Here is a 16867-nt window from a genome sequence, read left to right as displayed (position 1 = left end):
CTCAGACCTCCACTCTGGCACCAGCACGTGCGTGCATCCCTGCTCTGCTTACAGAGCGCGCGCACAGCTCTTCTAGAGTGCCACTGAGCTTAGCTCTGCCCCCTCAGATGCGCCACACTTTTCTGATGCGCGGCGCACACACTTGACGAAATGCACCGCTCTCCAGCTGCGTGGCAAATATTCATTTAGCCCACTTGTCTCTTGCAGCCAATCCTTGCCTCCGTGGAGTCCGCACCTCTGCTCTGTCTGCCTTGGTACTGGTTCATGTGTGCTATATAAACCCTGCAGTTCCCTTCCTGCTTTGCTGAGTATTACTTGTTGTAGCCTTAAGCTCCTGCGTCTGTTGTGCCTTGCTCCTTGTCCTGTGTTCTTCTTGCAGTTTGACTCTTTGTGTACCGACCCAACTTGACTTTTGAACCCCTCTGGATATTGACCCGGCTTACCCTCAACTCTGCGGACCTCTCCAACCCAGACCATGGCTAAACAGACCTATACGATTCTAACCTCTCCAACCCCAGACCAAAACTATACAGACTTCCACTATTCTGATCTCTCCAACCCCAGACCATGGCTAACGGACTTTGAGTACTCTGACTTCTCCATTCCAAGAGCTTGGCAAGTATCAATTAACCCACTCTCTCCAACCCAGACCCGGCTAAGTTTGACAATCCGCCTGCCAGGCACACTTCTGCTGCTGTGGGTGCATGGTTTGCTACTTCCCTACCTCAGTACCGGGGTCCTGTCTTGCTCGTGGGCAGCGCAAGCGTTACAGGTTTGAGGGTTTCCCAGTAGTGTTAGGAGCCACGGTTGGATCCCATATCCTGAATCACCTATAATACCGAGAGAGAAAATATTTTTACACATTTAAAAATGTAGTTATGTACACAAATATGTATTGTTATTGGCATCAAACATTCAATAACTTCACAAGAACAATGTAGTATCAGATGTGAGGTGTTTATAAATATATGAGAGTGTCATCCAACATGCAGATATCCGTGTTTGAGACATTATTTCTGAATGCAAGTGTGGGAACTTACAGTACACATTCATAGTATAGGCATTCATAATTGGCATGATTTCGTGTTACTGTATCTATGTTGGCTCCAACTATGCAGAATATTCTGTCTTGCATAACAGCTGCATTGTGTAAAAAAGGTGTGTGTGTGTGTCTCTATATATGTGATAAACTCTATTTACATGTGAATTAGTATGAGAAATACAATTTAAAACATGAGAACATGTAGCTTAATCGATTTCGTACTATAGATCAGTGTATAGCAAACTATATACAGTATATTTCCAAATAATATTACTATGATGTGTAAAAGCCATATACATCAAACAAACATGATATTCCAGCTTACTTATATTATATGTACTCACCCACCAGCCAACCATGTCCAAATGTCCCATTTCAAATGAATGGAAGACTGATGAATTTCTCAGAATAAAGAAATTATGCCTGGAACCCAAGAATCCGGCTACCACATTCAGAATTTTCATGTTGGTATCGCATACGACCTGCATATTGATGGAGTCAAACTGTTATGGTACACATGCTCATTTCCACAAGACGGGGTCAGCGCAACATGTGTGCAATCTATTGCACCCATCACGCAGGGTAGCCCGGCTATGTTATAAAAGCCATTCCTAAGTTCAAGCCACTCTGTCTGCTCTCTAGGAAAATGTACATAATTCCTAGCGCATCTAGCCAGTGCACATAGAAACTGGCTGAGGGCTCGCGAGAATGCCATCTACGAGACCCCACCTACTATGCCCACATTTGTCTGAAGAGAAGCAGAAGCAACAAAATCTAAGGAGCTCAGCATTTTAACAACGCCAGGGACTGCACGACCTCTGCCTGTTACGGAATCTAAATCTTCTCTTAACTCTGCATAAAGATCTAAAATTGCTGCAAAACTCAAGCGATATTCGCTAATTATTTCATCCTCAATAAGCCCCTACAAATGAGTTTGTTCACGTTATAAGCATTGGCGGGGCACCACCTCTCTCCTTTGTCCTCTCTTCCCCTCCCTCCTCTCCTGTCCTCTGCTTCTCTTCCCTCTCTTCTCCCCCCTCTCTCTCCTCCCTCTCTTCTCCTCTCCCCCTCCTCTCCTCCCTCCTCGCCCTCTCCTCTCCTCAGCCAGAGTTCTCATTCTCAGCATAATGTGTCTAAACTATCTCTTTATCTCTGCATCCGCCTTCTCTACCATGAAGTAAGTTAGAGATTTGCTTGGTTTAAACAGGTATGTAATGAAGCTACCTGACTTGAAATAATGAAAGCTGTTCATAAAAACAATTATAAACAATACCCTCCATGTGTGTTTAGAACCAATGAATATGTGTTCTGTAAAATACTTACTCGTTAGAACCTGATATTTATTGAAGATGTGACTAACCTATTCATAAACCTTGGTTAGACAAATTAAAATAGATGTTTCTAATGCCATGATTTGTCACATACCCAACAGTCAAACATTTGAGTGGCAATTAGCGGTTACTTATAATTGTTAGTCAATCTTTGAAGCATTTTGACCTTTAAATTCCCACACACCCCAAATCCAAAAAATGTTTACATGTTAAAAGAATTAGAAAAATAGTGAAGGAATGATTGAATGGGCAAGACAGTAATGGTATTGACTGTAGAAATACAGCAATTGTTGATCGATGACAGAAGATAACATATATTGAATAGGTTACCCATGATTGTAAAATGTTTACACGTATGTAACCAGTGAGATCATATGTCACCACTATCACAATAATTAGCTTTATATGTTAAAGCTGCAGTTCAAACTGTTGTTTTTACTAAATTAAATATCTTTTCTCTCAGTATATATGTGCATCAATACAATCTGCACACTGACAATGATTAGCTATGTTGCAGATCGATCCGTTCTCCTGTAATCGATCACTTGGTCGGGCTATTTAATTAATTTCTTTCACAGAATTGTTTGAAATGTAGTCCATCAATATAATGTGACTGTTCAGTTACTAGATACAATTGGTGCACTGCTAGAGAGAGGTTGGGGATCAAGAGCCCAAACCAATCTGAAGGGGAAAGAGCTGTCACTTTGCTAATGCTTTCTACATTTTAAAAAGCTTTTAAATGTATGTTCAAAATTATTTGTATGGTTTTTTTAATGTACAAGTATTTTGTCATAGCACATAAATGATTTATTATTCAATACAAACATGTAGGATATTGTTTTAAATTGCACCTTTAAGATGTCCCGATAGGACTATCCAGAGACACTGCTGAACGGAAAACTTCATGTACCCCATTTATAATCCTAACATCAACAAGTGATATTTGAACCCCATCATAACGTAAGCGGTGACACAATAAGGTCCGAAAGGTCAACACCGATATTTATTATAACTCCTACTTTTCAAGACCACAAGCTCACAACTACAAAGCAATACGTGTAATGATAGGGAAAAAAAGGGGAGGGGGAGAAGGGGAGGGAGGGAAGGAAAGTGACTCTCGCTTCAGCCTAATGTATAAATTAATAAATGGTAACAAAGGTGCAAAGGGGGAATGGGAGTAATCATGAAATGGGAAGAAAGGAAACACCCTTTAACAAGCACTCATTGAAAATTTATATGATGAATTAAGATTAAATAGTGATACTTTATTCAAATAATTAAAATAAATGGTGATAAATCTAAACAAATATACTTGATAAACAATGACCTAACACATAAAACAAACCAACAAACATTTAAACATAAACTGGAGCTGGGGGAGAATTGACTAGCAGGTAAGTACTTATTAGTAGTGAGATAGCTCACAATAGCTTATCACAAAATCCCTAAGTCCAGCACTAAACAGTTATGTTAAAAACCTGTACTATCTAGACAGGTAACTAGGCACTGACCGTCATGACGCTCAAAATACAGAAAATACATATATATAGTGATGCTCCCCCAGAAAACCACAATCGGCGCAAGATAAATATCAGACCGAATATATAAATCTAGTGCATTGAATCAGACACTACTCACACAGTTAATGTTTACATATCTAGAGCAACATTAACAGAATAATCATAAAGCTATGAAATACAAATTGATATAGTGTCTCACAGTGCAAGAAGAGTAGAATGGCCCACAAAGTGTGTTAACTTGGCCCTGAGGCACGGGTCTTAGCTCATATCAACTTATAGCCTCCTATACTATACTAAAGAAATGCACTATTAGGAGTAAATGAGTGGTTTCTAGGGAGCAAACTATCAATGGGTGGGGTGAAAGTCGCAAGAGTAGCATATATTGTGTCTAAGAAGCTGCTACTCTAAAACTTGCAGTCGCAACATATAAAGGGTTCCTGCTTAAATCGTAAAATACAGTGTTAAATGGCTACTGTATCCACATGCATCGTCGTCACGATGCAGCGATCATAAGCAGAAAACACACAAATACCCTGTCACGAAATCACACTATGCTGCTAGCAGCAGCTCAGGGTATGTGTATGGATTAAGCCTGTAAGGTAGCAGCTCGCGGCTGAAACCGGCACTCAGCAGTGCCTCTCACCCACGACCCGACAGAGGTGCATCATGACGTCATCCTGGTCCTGCCTCCCACCTGACGCACGTTTCGTGGAGGCTTTTACAAAGGTGGTCAACAGTTAACATAACTGTTTAGTGCTGGACTTAGGGATTTTGTGATAAGCTAAACTATTGTGAGCAATCTCACTACTAATAAGTACTTACCTGCTAGTCAATTCTCCCCTAGCTCCAATTTATGTTTAAATGTTTGTTGTTTTGTTTTATGTGTTAGGTCATTGTTTATCAAGTATATTTGTTTAGATTTATCACAATTTATTTTAATTATTTGAATAAAGTATCACTTTTTAATCTTAATTCATCATATCAATTTTCAATGAGTGCTTGTGAATGGGTGTTTCCTTTCTTCCCATTTCACAAAGCAATACGTGTAAGCTCCAAAGACTCCATGTTTAAATCATATATATAATTTTTTTTTTTTTCTAAATGCCCTCCCGCCGCTTATCAACAGCTTCTCACTACCTTCCTGCTAACTTTTCCTTGCGGGAGGATTTTGAGAGGACATCTCTTTTCTAGAGCGTGATTAGCCTCGATAAGTTAATCGGGGCTACTAGAATTGCACGAGTTTGAAAACCTGCCGATAAGTGGCTTATCGCCGCTCGTTTGGCGATTTTTCTTTCTCTGAATTTTTTTTTGCCGAAAAGGGCTTTTATCGCCGACTTATCAGGGCTTACTGAGTAGAAGAACACAAACAAGACAGTAACCAAGGTCACATAAGTCCCTTTTACCACTGTAATACCTGTATGCCCGCAGACCTGGCCAGTCCCCAGTACTGAGGTGGGTAGGGTTAACACACGCACCCACAGCAGTGAGGGCGTGCCCGGAGTGTGGTAGTGCGTTGCCGGGCCTGTAGAAAGATGGTTAGAGTATACTTGCAACGCCTTGGGATATAGAGTTCAGTTAGTGATGTCCGTAAGCCAGAGTCCAGGGATAACAGAAGTCAGCAAAGTCGTGTCCGTAAGCAGGGTTCAAGGGCAGGAGAGAGCAGGGTAATCCAGTACAAGCAGAGGTCAAGCCAGGGAAATCCAGGGATAAGCAGGAGCAGGAACAGAAGTTGGAAAACACAGGAGAACCAAGCATAGGACTGCACACACAGAGGTTACAAAGAACTATGCAGAGCAATGAGTTAGAGGACAGACAGGGATTAAAGGAGGGAACACCAATGGGAGAGAGGGGTGGAGCAGAAGGTGAAGTGAGAGGCAGCAGGGATCGTAAAAGAAGGAGAGGAGGAGGAGACGGGTGAGTTACAGAGGGAGATAGCCTGTACAGCATGGGAGGAGGACACAGGGGTCTGGGAAGGCCTACAAGAGGAACGTGTGCGCACGCCCTCTGTAAGGTTCGAGTGCACGCACACAGGCTGTGTCAAGAGGCGCGCGGAGTGCCACGCCGCAGGGGCACCCGCCGAGGGCGGGAGGAGAACCGGAGGAAAGTCTGCAGGAGGTAAGGGGACCAGAGCGGGAGCAGAGGGAGACCGTGAGCGGGGATTGCTATAGAGGGGAACGGGAGACTGAAAAGACGCGCGTGCCCTGCGGGGAACACGCGCAGACGCTGGGAGAGCGTCAGGGGCTGCCGCAGAGGGACAGATGCGGGAGGAGGAAGGGAGAACAGAATGGGGAGGCAAGGAAGGGACATGAGAGGCAGGAGGGAGCGCAGTGCCAGGGACACATGGAGGGGAAGGAATCCCCTGAACCGTCACAGTATCCCCCCTTGAGGATCGACCTCCAGGCGATCCAGCCATGGCTTCTGGGGAAATTTCAGATGGAATTGCCGGAGGAGTTTGTAAGCATGGATGTGACGTGCTGAAACCCAAGAACGCTCTTCTGGACCATACCCCTTCCTGTGGACGAGAAATTGGACTTTATTTCTGGACCAACGAGAGTCGATTAAAGAGTGAATTTCGTACTCTTGTTGTCCTAGGGTAGTCACTGGGTTGGGTTTTCGGGAAGGATCTGGGAAGTGTGAGCTCTGGATGAAAGGTTTGAGTAAGGATACATGTAATACAGAAGGAATCCTCATGGTGGGAGGCAGTGCTAGTCGGTAGGCGACCGGATTGATTTTTTCTATTATCTTGAAAGGGCCCAAAAATCTTGGGGACAACTTTGGAGACGGAGTCTTGAGCCTAATATTCTTTGAGGACAACCACACTCTGTCACCGGGTTTGAACGAAGGACCTGGTTGGCGACATCGATCTGCATTAGTTTTTAGTCTAGAGACGGCAGTTTGTAGAGACTTAAGGATCCTCCTCCAAGAATCCTGAAGGGTCGTAACATGGGAGTCCGCTGTGGGAACGCCAGAAGGGGGGGAGGAAAGGGGAAGACTGCTAGGGTGAAAACCGAAATTGATGAAAAAAGGAGATTCTTGTGTAGATTCATTCTTAAGAGAGTTGATAGCAAATTCGGCCACGGTAACAGGTCCATTGGTCTGAGGGTGATATCCGGAAGAAAAAAGAAGAGAAATCCCAAGTCTCTGGGAAAACGCATGCCAGAACTTAGAGATGAATTGAGAACCTCTGTCAGAGACAATCGAAATGGGAATGCCATGTAATCTGAAAATTTCCTTGGAAAAATATCGGCCAAAGTAGCAGAATTAGGAAGACCCTTGAGGGGAAAAAAGTGTGAGTGTTTAGAAAATCTGTCTACAACGACAAAAATGGTATTCATTCATTTAGAGTTGGGAAGTTCAACAATGAAGTCCATAGAGATGTGTTTCCAAGGTTGCTCCGGGATAGGAAGAGGCATGAGAAGTCCCGAAGGCTTGTGATGAGCAGATTTACTCTGGGCACATACCGGACAAGCACTAGTGAAATAAAAAATGTCCTTGTTCATCTTAGGCCACCAAAAAGTCAGTTTAATAAGATCCGCTGTCCTCTTGAAGCCTGGATGACCGGCCGATCTAGAAGAATGTCCCCAAAGTAATATCTTGTGGCGAAACCGTGGAGCTGTGTATAAGCGTCCGTCTGGTACCCTGAACCTGCTGGAAATGTGAACCTGGGCTTTGTTGATTTCATCCAACACATTGAAATTATTTGCAGAGATTATGCACTTGGCAGTAAGAATCGGTTCCGTGGATTCATTAGATTCGTTCTCCGTGGCGAACTGGCGAGAGAGAGCGTCCGCTTTGATATTTTTGGTACCAGGGATATACGAAATGGTATAGTTGAAATGGGGGGAAAAAAGAGACCAACGGGCCTGACGGGATCCTAACCGTCGAGCCCCCTCGATATACAGCAAATTTTTGTGGTCGGTGAGGATGGCAATAGGTTCCTTGGTGCCTTCTAAAAGATGCCTCCACTCCTGAAGAGCCAATTTAATGGCCAAAAGCTCACGATTCCCAACATCATAATTTCTCTCGGCAGACGAGAATTTCCGAGAAGAAAAACCACAGGGATTGAGTTTTCTTGGGGAGAGAGTCTCTGAGAAAGAACTGCACCAGCTCCCACATCTGAGGCGTCAACTTCCAATGTGAAGGGAAGAGAGGTATCCGGGTGACGTAGGATGGGTGCAGAGACGAATGCTTTTTTGAGAAACTCGAATGCGTCAATGGCTTCAGGAGACCAAGACGTGGGGTCGGCAACTTTTTTAGTCAAGGCAGTGATGGGGAGAGAGATGGAAGAAAAATTACGGATGAATTTCCAGTAATAATTGGCAAAGCCTAGAAAACGCTGCATGGCCTTGAGAGAATTTGGCAGCGGCCAGTCGAGAACAGACTTCAGTTTCTCTGGGTCCATAGAAAAACCTTGATTAGAGATAATATAGCCTAGGAAGGCAGTAGACGTCTGGTGGAACATACATTTCTCCATCTTGGCGTATAGGCGGTTAGCACAGAGCCTAGAAAGCACCAGTTTGGTATGGTGAATGTGTTCATCTAAGTTTTTAGAAAAAAATAAGAATGTCATCCTAGTATACGATAACAAATGTTCCCAATACATCCCGGAAGATGTCGTTCATGAACTCTTGGAAGACGGCAGGAGCATTGCATAAACCAAAGGGCATTACTTGATACTCAATGTCCAGATCGCGTATTAAATGCGGTTTTCCACTCGTTCCCTTTCCCTTATGCGAATGAGATTATATGCCCCTCTTAAATCGAGCTTGGAGAAGATAGAGGCTCCTTGGAGACGATCGAAAAGTTCAGAGATTAAGGGAAGGGGGTACCGATTCTTTACCGTGATTTTGTTGAGTCCGTGAAAGTCGATACAAGGTCTTAGCGATCCATCCTTGTTCATGAAGAAGAAGCCTGCCCCAGTGTGGGAGGTAGAATTGCGGATGAATCCTTTCTCCAAGTTTTCTTGGATGTAGGACGTCATAGCTTCGGTTTCTGGAACGGACAAAGGGTAAGATTTCGACTTCAGGAGGATGGTCCCTGGAATTAAATTGATAGGACAATCGTATGGATGAGTGGGTGGCAGAACTTCAGCCTGTACTTTGTTGAACAAATCCAGGAAGTCATGATACACGGTCAGGAGAATTGAGAGATTGGAAGGAACGGAATCCAAACCGGCGAGCACCGCAACAGGAGGAGCCGTAGAGGCTGACTCAGCGGAGGAAGGCCACTGGATAGGCAAGGTGCCGGTCCAATCAATGCGCGGATTATGGAGTTGAAGCCAAGGCAATCCTAAAATAAGTTGAACGGTGGGAGAATGGAAGATTTCAAAAACTATTACCTCTTTATGTAGAAGTTTCTTGAATGGTGGTGCAGCTGCCTTTGAAAAAATTTGTGGGACCGAACTTGCAAATTGCTGGGTACAAAACGTTTATTGTTGGCCTTGGGCCCTTGGCGGCTGAAACGCGTCAGAGTCTGTTTTGTTGCTGTTTTTCATGTGCCAATAAACGTTTTGTACCCAGCAAGTTCGGTCCCACAAATTTTTTAAAAGGCAGCTGCACCGCCATTCAAGAAACTTCTACATTGAATACCAACCCGGTATGAGCACGCCCCACAGCATCTGGATTTGGATCTCAAGAGACTTGTGAGTTTCCTCCTTTTTTTCCTTTTTTGCACTGCACCCACTGCCTGTGACACCCATATAGATCATACCCTTATATATTTAGAGGTTAGTGGGTGTCCACAAAGAGTGGCATCGAGGGTTGCTAGTGTCAAGGATATAATTATACCAAGCTGTGTGATTTGGAAATCTCTTTATTGTTGTACCACATGTGTGTTTCCTGTGAGCATTGCATAGGAACTCTGGCTCCTATTCCTTCACCTATTACCTCTTTATGACCGTCGGCCAAGGTCAAAGTGAGAGAAATGGACTCCCAGATGATGAATGCTGGCTGGAGCGGGCGACCGTCGATGGCCTCGAGACCAATGGGTGCTTTTCTCTTGACCAGAGGAATTTGGTTCTCAGAGGCGAAGGTTTGATCCAGGAAGTTACCGCCAGATCCAGAGTAAATGAAAGCCTTTACTTCCAGTAGGAGGTCAGGACCCTCCAGCATAGCAGGAAGCATAAACTTCTTTGGGAGATCCTCAGGGAGAAAGGGGCAAGAAGAGACAGTACCCAGTAGAAGCCCTTTACCTTTACTGGGTGTTCCCGTTTCCCGGCTTCAGGGAACAGTTGTTCCGAAGAACCGCAGTAGTAACAGAGTCCCTTCTGACGGCGTCGCATTCTCTCCACGGCCCGAAGTTGTTGGCTACCGATTTGCATCGGCTCTGGGGTGTCCACTGCCAGGAGAGGCAAAGAGGTCGACCTGTGAGAGACAACAGGAGAAGAAAGAGAATGGGAACAGTGTCTCTCATGCCGTCGTTCTTGGGTGCGCTGGTCCATACGTACACTGAGAGTAATCAGCTCCTCCAAGGAGGAGGGCCGGGCATGGATAGCAAGATCATCCTTCAAGGTGTCAGAGAGACCGTGCCAGTAAGCGGAATCTCCGCGCCGAGGGTACGAAACTCGATTGCGTACTTGGCAGCAGATCTTCGAGCCTGTGAAATATGAAAGAGAGAGAATGCGGCCGTCTCCCGTCATGCGGGAGTGTCAAACACTTGCTGGAATTCACGCCTAAATTTAGGGTAATCTTGGGTTAATTCAGTCTTATGTTCCCAGAGGGGAGAAGCCCAAGCGAGGGTGTCACTGGTGAGCAAGGTGTAAATGTAAGCCACCTTAGAGCGTCCGGTAGGAAACTGAGAGGGAGACTTTACGAATTGCACCTCGCATTGGTTTAGGAATCCGCGGCAAGCGAGGGGATCCCCATCATACCAGTTGGGCGGTGGAATACGGGGTCCAGCATTACTATGTCATAGCAACAGGGGGTGACGGAGCCGCTGGTGTTTCCTGGATGGAGAGGTTAGCAAGTTGCTGGGAAACAGTGGTCAGCTGGTTGCTCACAATTTGTAAATGTTCCAAAGAAACACCTTGACCCACCTCAGGGGGGTCTGCATTTGTTGGGCTCTGCATAATGTAACACCTGTATGCCCGCAGACCTGGCCAGTTCTCAGTACTGAGGGGGGTAGGGTTAACACACGCACCCACAGCAGTGAGGGCGTGCCCGGAGTGTGGTAGTATGTTGCCGGGCCTGTAGAAAGATGGTTAGAGTATACTTGCAACGCCTTGGGATATAGAGTTCGGTTAGTGATGTCCGTGTGCCAGAGTCTAGGGCAATAGAGAGCAGGATAGTGATGTCCGTAAGCCAGAGTCCAGGGATTACAGAAGTCAGCAAAGTCGTGTCCGTAAGCGGGGTTCAAGGGCAGGAGAGAGCAAGGTAATCCAGTACAAGCAGAGGTCAAGCCAGGGAAATCCAGGGGTAAGCAGGAGCAGGAACAGAAGCTGGAAAACACAGGAGAGCCAAGCATAGGACTGCACACACAGAGGTTACAAAGAACTATGCAGAGCAATGAGTTAGAGGACAGACAGGGATTATAAAGGAGGGAACACCAATGGGAGAGAGGGGAGGAGCAGAAGATGAAGTGAGAGGCAGCAGGGATAGGTGAGAAGGAGAGGAGGAGGAGGAGACGGGTGAGTCAGAGAGGGAGATAGCCTGTACAGCATGAGAGGAGGAGCCAGGGGTCTGGGAAGGCCTACAAGAGGAGCGTGTGTGCGCGCCCTTTGTAAGGTTCGAGTGCACGCGCACAGGCTGTGTCAAGAGGTGCGCGGAGTGCCGCGCCGCAGGGGCACCCGCCGAGGGCGGGAAGAGAACCGGAGGAGAGTCTGCAGGAGGTAAGGGGACCGGAGCGGGAGCAGAAGGAGACCGTGAGCAGGGATTGCTGTAGAGGGGAACGGGAGTCTGAGAGGATGCACGTGCCCTGCGGGGAACGCGCACAGACGCTGGGAGAGTGTCAGGGGCTGCCGCAGAGGGACGGATGCGGGAGGAGGAAGGAAGAACAGAATGGGGAGGCAAGGAAGGGACATGAGAGGCAGGAGGGAGCGCAGCACCAGGGACACATGGAGGGGAAGGAATCCCCTGAACCGTCACAACCACACACTTATGGTGCAATAGTACGTAGTGTTTGGATGCAAATATCCCCAGAGAAGCCTCTAGTATCCCACTCAGTCATAGATGTAAGGGCTAACAATAGTAACAGTATGTCTTGCCTGCTCAAAACAGAAAATAATATTTTTTTAATAATATAATTAACAACGCCGAAACAACAAGTGAACATATGTATAAGTGATTTCAAAATAGGAATAAAAATGAATCCCCAGATGGGGATGGTGCTATGGAGAAAGCCGGTAGTGGGGATAGTAGTAGCAATGTTGCAAACACTAGTGTAGCATAAATGCCGGTGCCAAACACATACTGATCCCTCTAATACAGCTACCAGGTGACCTAATGGTCTGATGTGAAGCCCCTAGTATTAAATGTAGCACAGACTCAAGACACACAGGTATAACCCTCTTAGAACGTAACTGGAGGGTAAACACACTTCTTATCCAGCAAATTATGGTGTATATATAAAGTCCGCATGTACCTGTGTGCAGATGAATGAGCAACCACGCAACACACCAAATACAGCAGATAGCAACGTGCGGCTTATGAGCAAAATGCAGTATAGTAAAGTGTGCATATAAAGTCAGCATATAAAGTCAGCATATGCCTGTGTATGAGTGAATGAGCCATCACGCAACATAAACGGCACAGCAAATGGCAACTTGCAGCTGTAAACAGAGTGCCATGGACCTCTCCTCGCACCGTCCCACTTGCGGACGCCACGGTCGTGACGTCACAGCACCCGACGTATGTTTTGTGTTACGAGACACTTCTTCAGGGGGAGGAGTGTCGCGTGACACGAAACTTACATCGGGGTGCTGTGACATCACGACCGTGGTGTCCGCAAGCGGGACGGTGCGAGGAGAGGTGCATGGCACTATGTTTACAGCTGCAAGTTGCAATTTGCTGTGCCGTTTATGTCGCGTGATGGCTCTTTCAGTGGACTGTAAATGCATTTGTATTGCATGGGATTAATGCTGGTGGTCTCCGGTGCTGATATTAATGGATAACAGCTCCGGAGACTCCCAGCATCAATCCGATGCAGAAAAGGTGCATTTTTATTTCTAAGTACCGTCTCACTGCTTTTCGGCAGCTTCTCACTACCCTCTTGCCAACTTTTTGTGGCAGGAGGTTTTTGAGAGTAAATCTCAATTCTAGAGTGGTGATTAGCCTCGATAAGCTAATCGGGGCTACTAGAATAGCACGAGTTTGAAAAGCTGGCGATAAGTGGCTTATCACCGCGCATTTGGCGATTTTTTTTTTTTTATCAGCAAATTAATTCGCCGAAAAGCTCTTTTATCGCCGCCTTATCGGGGGCTTACTGACTAGCAGTAGGCTTTTTTGGTGATAAGCTGGCGATAAGTGACTTATCAGAGCTTTCTCATAGGCCCCTATGTATTCTTTCAAATGGAAAGCATACCTGGCTTGTATAAAAATACAACAAATCTTCTAAAATATCACCGTTTCGGTGTAGTAATTACACCTTCATCGGGACTTATGAAAATGTAATTCCTACACATAAACGTTGATATTTTAGAATAAAGATTTGTTATTGTTGCATTAAGTAAAACTACCACTGGTGGTACATTTGCATGTCTCACACAGGTCTGTAACCCTGTCTTTCCCTATTATTGCTTAGTAAACAGCTTAGTAATTGCAGCCAGGGATTCTGGGTAATTATATGCAAATGAGCACAGTGTGTCACTCTTTACTTCTTAATCCATTTTTACATGGAACTCTATAAGCTATTGTTATTTTTGCATACAAGTTTGGTGGGCCTTCCCATTTCAAAGAATTCATTGATGACGGCTGTTGCAACCCGTGCCAGGATCATGCACCTAGCAAGTTCAGGTATATGAAGGACTGCACTTCTATATTATTGAATAGTGGTAACAAACTACAGTACGTATAAATTATATCACAAGAGAAAAAAGTACATGTGTTTTCTTTCAGGATGTCTTTTAAGAGTTTGCCACAACCGATGAGTTGATGTTAGAGAGGTAGGATTTAATCGTTTAAAAATACCAGGAAAGAAAGAAAAAAAAAAGGAAATTCAAGAAAATATATAATTGGCATGAAAACAAATACTGAAAACTAAGTTAAATAAAAATGTTGGAAGAATTGTGAAGACTACATATTTTTATTTATCAATTGCTGTTTAATCTTAAAGAATAAGAATATAATGATATGTAATTACAAAGATAGAGGATTTTACCCCCTTTCTACTACCCTTTTAAACATCTGATGCTAATCCATTCGCATAGTGTAGTATCAAAACATACACATACAGTATATACATAAATATATGCATACATACATACTGGACATACATATAGTTTGACAAATTAACAACACATCTTTATGAAGGCAACCCCAATTTGTGTTGGCTGTCCCTCTTCTAGTAAAGTAAAGAGGAAAGAAAACACGATTTAAAGAGACGTATCCTGTTAAAAAGAAAAAATATATACTGTATGCTAATGAATTCTGCTGAATTTGAGCAAAGTCTACCCCACTGAAGCTTGTGCTAATGAAATATATATTTTATAGTGAGAAGAGTAAAGGGTATATTTGATATTAAACATCTATTGATTTTGGACAAATATTTATGCTTCATCAAAATCTGCAAATTTGAAATGTACACAGATGGCTAATTATTTAATAAATGTGAAAATAAATGAAGACCATTGACTCAATCTACATACTGTAGAGTATGAAAGTTTCTACAATGAATCATATGGGTAGATTTCTATGTTTAAAAAATATGGCAAAGATCCATAATCTACTGTACAGCATGGCAAAGCAAAATAATTAAAAGCAATTTACCCATCTCCAATCATCATTTTGATCTGAATTGCAGCATGCAAGAGCTGCAAAGGACTTGCATTTTTGTTGTTCCTTACACTGAGGAAAAAGTTTCTAGCAGTTTATTTAATTTGTCAGATTAGTACATTTGTATATGCTTTATATTACCGATTTCTTTCAATATTACTACTGAAGTTGAATGAATACACATGATTATACACTTTATTTTTAGGCAAATATTTTCTCGTGGACTTCCAGAGGAATATTCCATTATAGCCGTATTCCGTGTAAGACGCAGCACAAAAAAGGAACGCTGGTATTTGTGGCAAACATTGACTCACTTTGGCACTCCTCAGGTGAGATACCAATATTGGTTTAAGGCAAACTTGGGATAAGCTCTATAAACTCTTTGGCATAGAATTCCCTGTTAGTTCCATATTTATACTTATTTTATTCTTGATCACTTATGATTATAACTATTCTAAAAATAATATGTAGTTAACAATGGCACTACTTATTTTATCCTTACTGTATGTTATTTTATGATGTTCCCATTCCATGGTCTTTCTTAACAATAAAAATAAATGATGTTGTGCTACTACTGTAGATCAGTGGTTTTCAACATTTTTTTGGGTTCCGGAACCCCAGAATTCGATTGTGAAATTCTGGGGAACCCCAACCCTTGCCCCCTGTCTCTCGACCCCACCCCCCCTCCCCATCACCACTGTCTCTTGCCCCCCCCCCCCATCGCCCCCATCTCTCGTGTCTCTCCCTCTTACACTCTCCCCTAATGCTCCCTCTCCCCCTCAAACTTGCATGCGCACACAGACACACACAAACTCCCCCCTCTCACTTACACACACACTCCCACTTACACACACTCTCCCACTTACTCCCACACTCCCACACACACACTCCCACACAAACTACGCCCCCCCCCTGTTGAGAGCGCACTCTCATCCGATCCTTCCTCTCCCTCCTGTCAGCCAGAAGTTGACGCAACTTCCGGTGCCGATCAGAGCAGGCAGGGAGAGGAGTGCTAGCAGTGACCGGGCGGCTGCTGCTGAGCTCTGGAGCCGTGTGGTCACTGCTATGTGGGGTGCCGCTGCACCACAGGGCCGGGGACAGCTGGGAGAGTTGTCCCAGCACACCCCTCCCGGCACCTGCGGAACCTTGGTTGAAAATGACTGTACTAGATGACTAAATGCTCCTTGGACTGTATAAAGCATCAGGAGCTCAAAAAATACATTAGATTGTGTCGTTACATTGTTTCCCCTACACGTTGCAGGAATCCATTCTAATTGATGGTGCCAAGAAAGTAGTGGAGTTTACAGCTAAAAATGAAGTGGGATCCACCTTGCACTACACGTTTAAAAGTCGGGAGCTTCATCATCTCTTTGATCGTCAATGGCATAAACTTGGAATCAGCATAGAATCAAAGATCATTTCTCTTTATGTGGACTGCAGCTTAATTGAAAGGAGACAGACAGATATAAAGGACAGTATCGACTTCCAAGGGAGCGCAATCATTGCAACTGGTGCTGCTGACGGCAAACCTGTTGATGTAAGTTGTTAAAGTGAAATACAGTTCTGGAAACTTCTACATTGAACTTTTAGAAAATCATGTTAAACGGTTCAGAGTTTTCTCAACCCTCCAAAATATTATACATCACATACTGTAATATGTTAATGTCATTAAGCCTTCCCAAATTCCTTTTCCTTAGAAACAATGTGGGTGTTTAACTCCTGCTGTTGTGAAAGTAGCCGAGCCATTTTTTCTATTGTTTATCAAGTTTGCTCTTATTTTAGTAAGACTTACTGAACACCTGTACCATCCTGATTGTGAGTTAAGCCATTTGATAAGTTTGCACTGCCTTCTATACCACCTAAGGAAAAATAGTCTATATTTACTATGCATTGCTTTTAATTGTTAGAGATGTACTTCAGGGAGGAATTGTTACATTTGCATAGAACATAGTGCATTTTGTACATTTGCATTAATTTGCAATGCAATTAAGAAGCTCCTGGTGCAGAATAAAAATGTTGGTCTAAAAAAATATGAAAAAAGATTTAGTA

General features: G+C 44.0%; 1 protein-coding gene across 3 annotated transcripts in view; it reads left to right on the top strand.

Annotated features, from left to right (window-relative positions):
- The window catches only part of COL19A1 (collagen type XIX alpha 1 chain), a 622544-nt gene that overhangs the window by 111289 nt on the left and 494388 nt on the right, over positions 1-16867 (top strand). For all 3 annotated transcript variants that reach the window (XM_075598080.1, XM_075598081.1, XM_075598082.1), the window contains exons 5-6: positions 15024-15147; positions 16080-16355. In XM_075598080.1, the coding sequence (XP_075454195.1) occupies positions 15024-15147; positions 16080-16355 (400 nt within the window). The remainder of the gene's footprint in view (positions 1-15023; positions 15148-16079; positions 16356-16867) is intronic.

This window comes from Ascaphus truei, chromosome 4 (assembly GCF_040206685.1).
Source record: "Ascaphus truei isolate aAscTru1 chromosome 4, aAscTru1.hap1, whole genome shotgun sequence".
Classification (NCBI taxonomy): Eukaryota; Metazoa; Chordata; class Amphibia; order Anura; family Ascaphidae; genus Ascaphus; species Ascaphus truei.
This window is presented reverse-complemented; position numbering and strand designations above follow the sequence as displayed.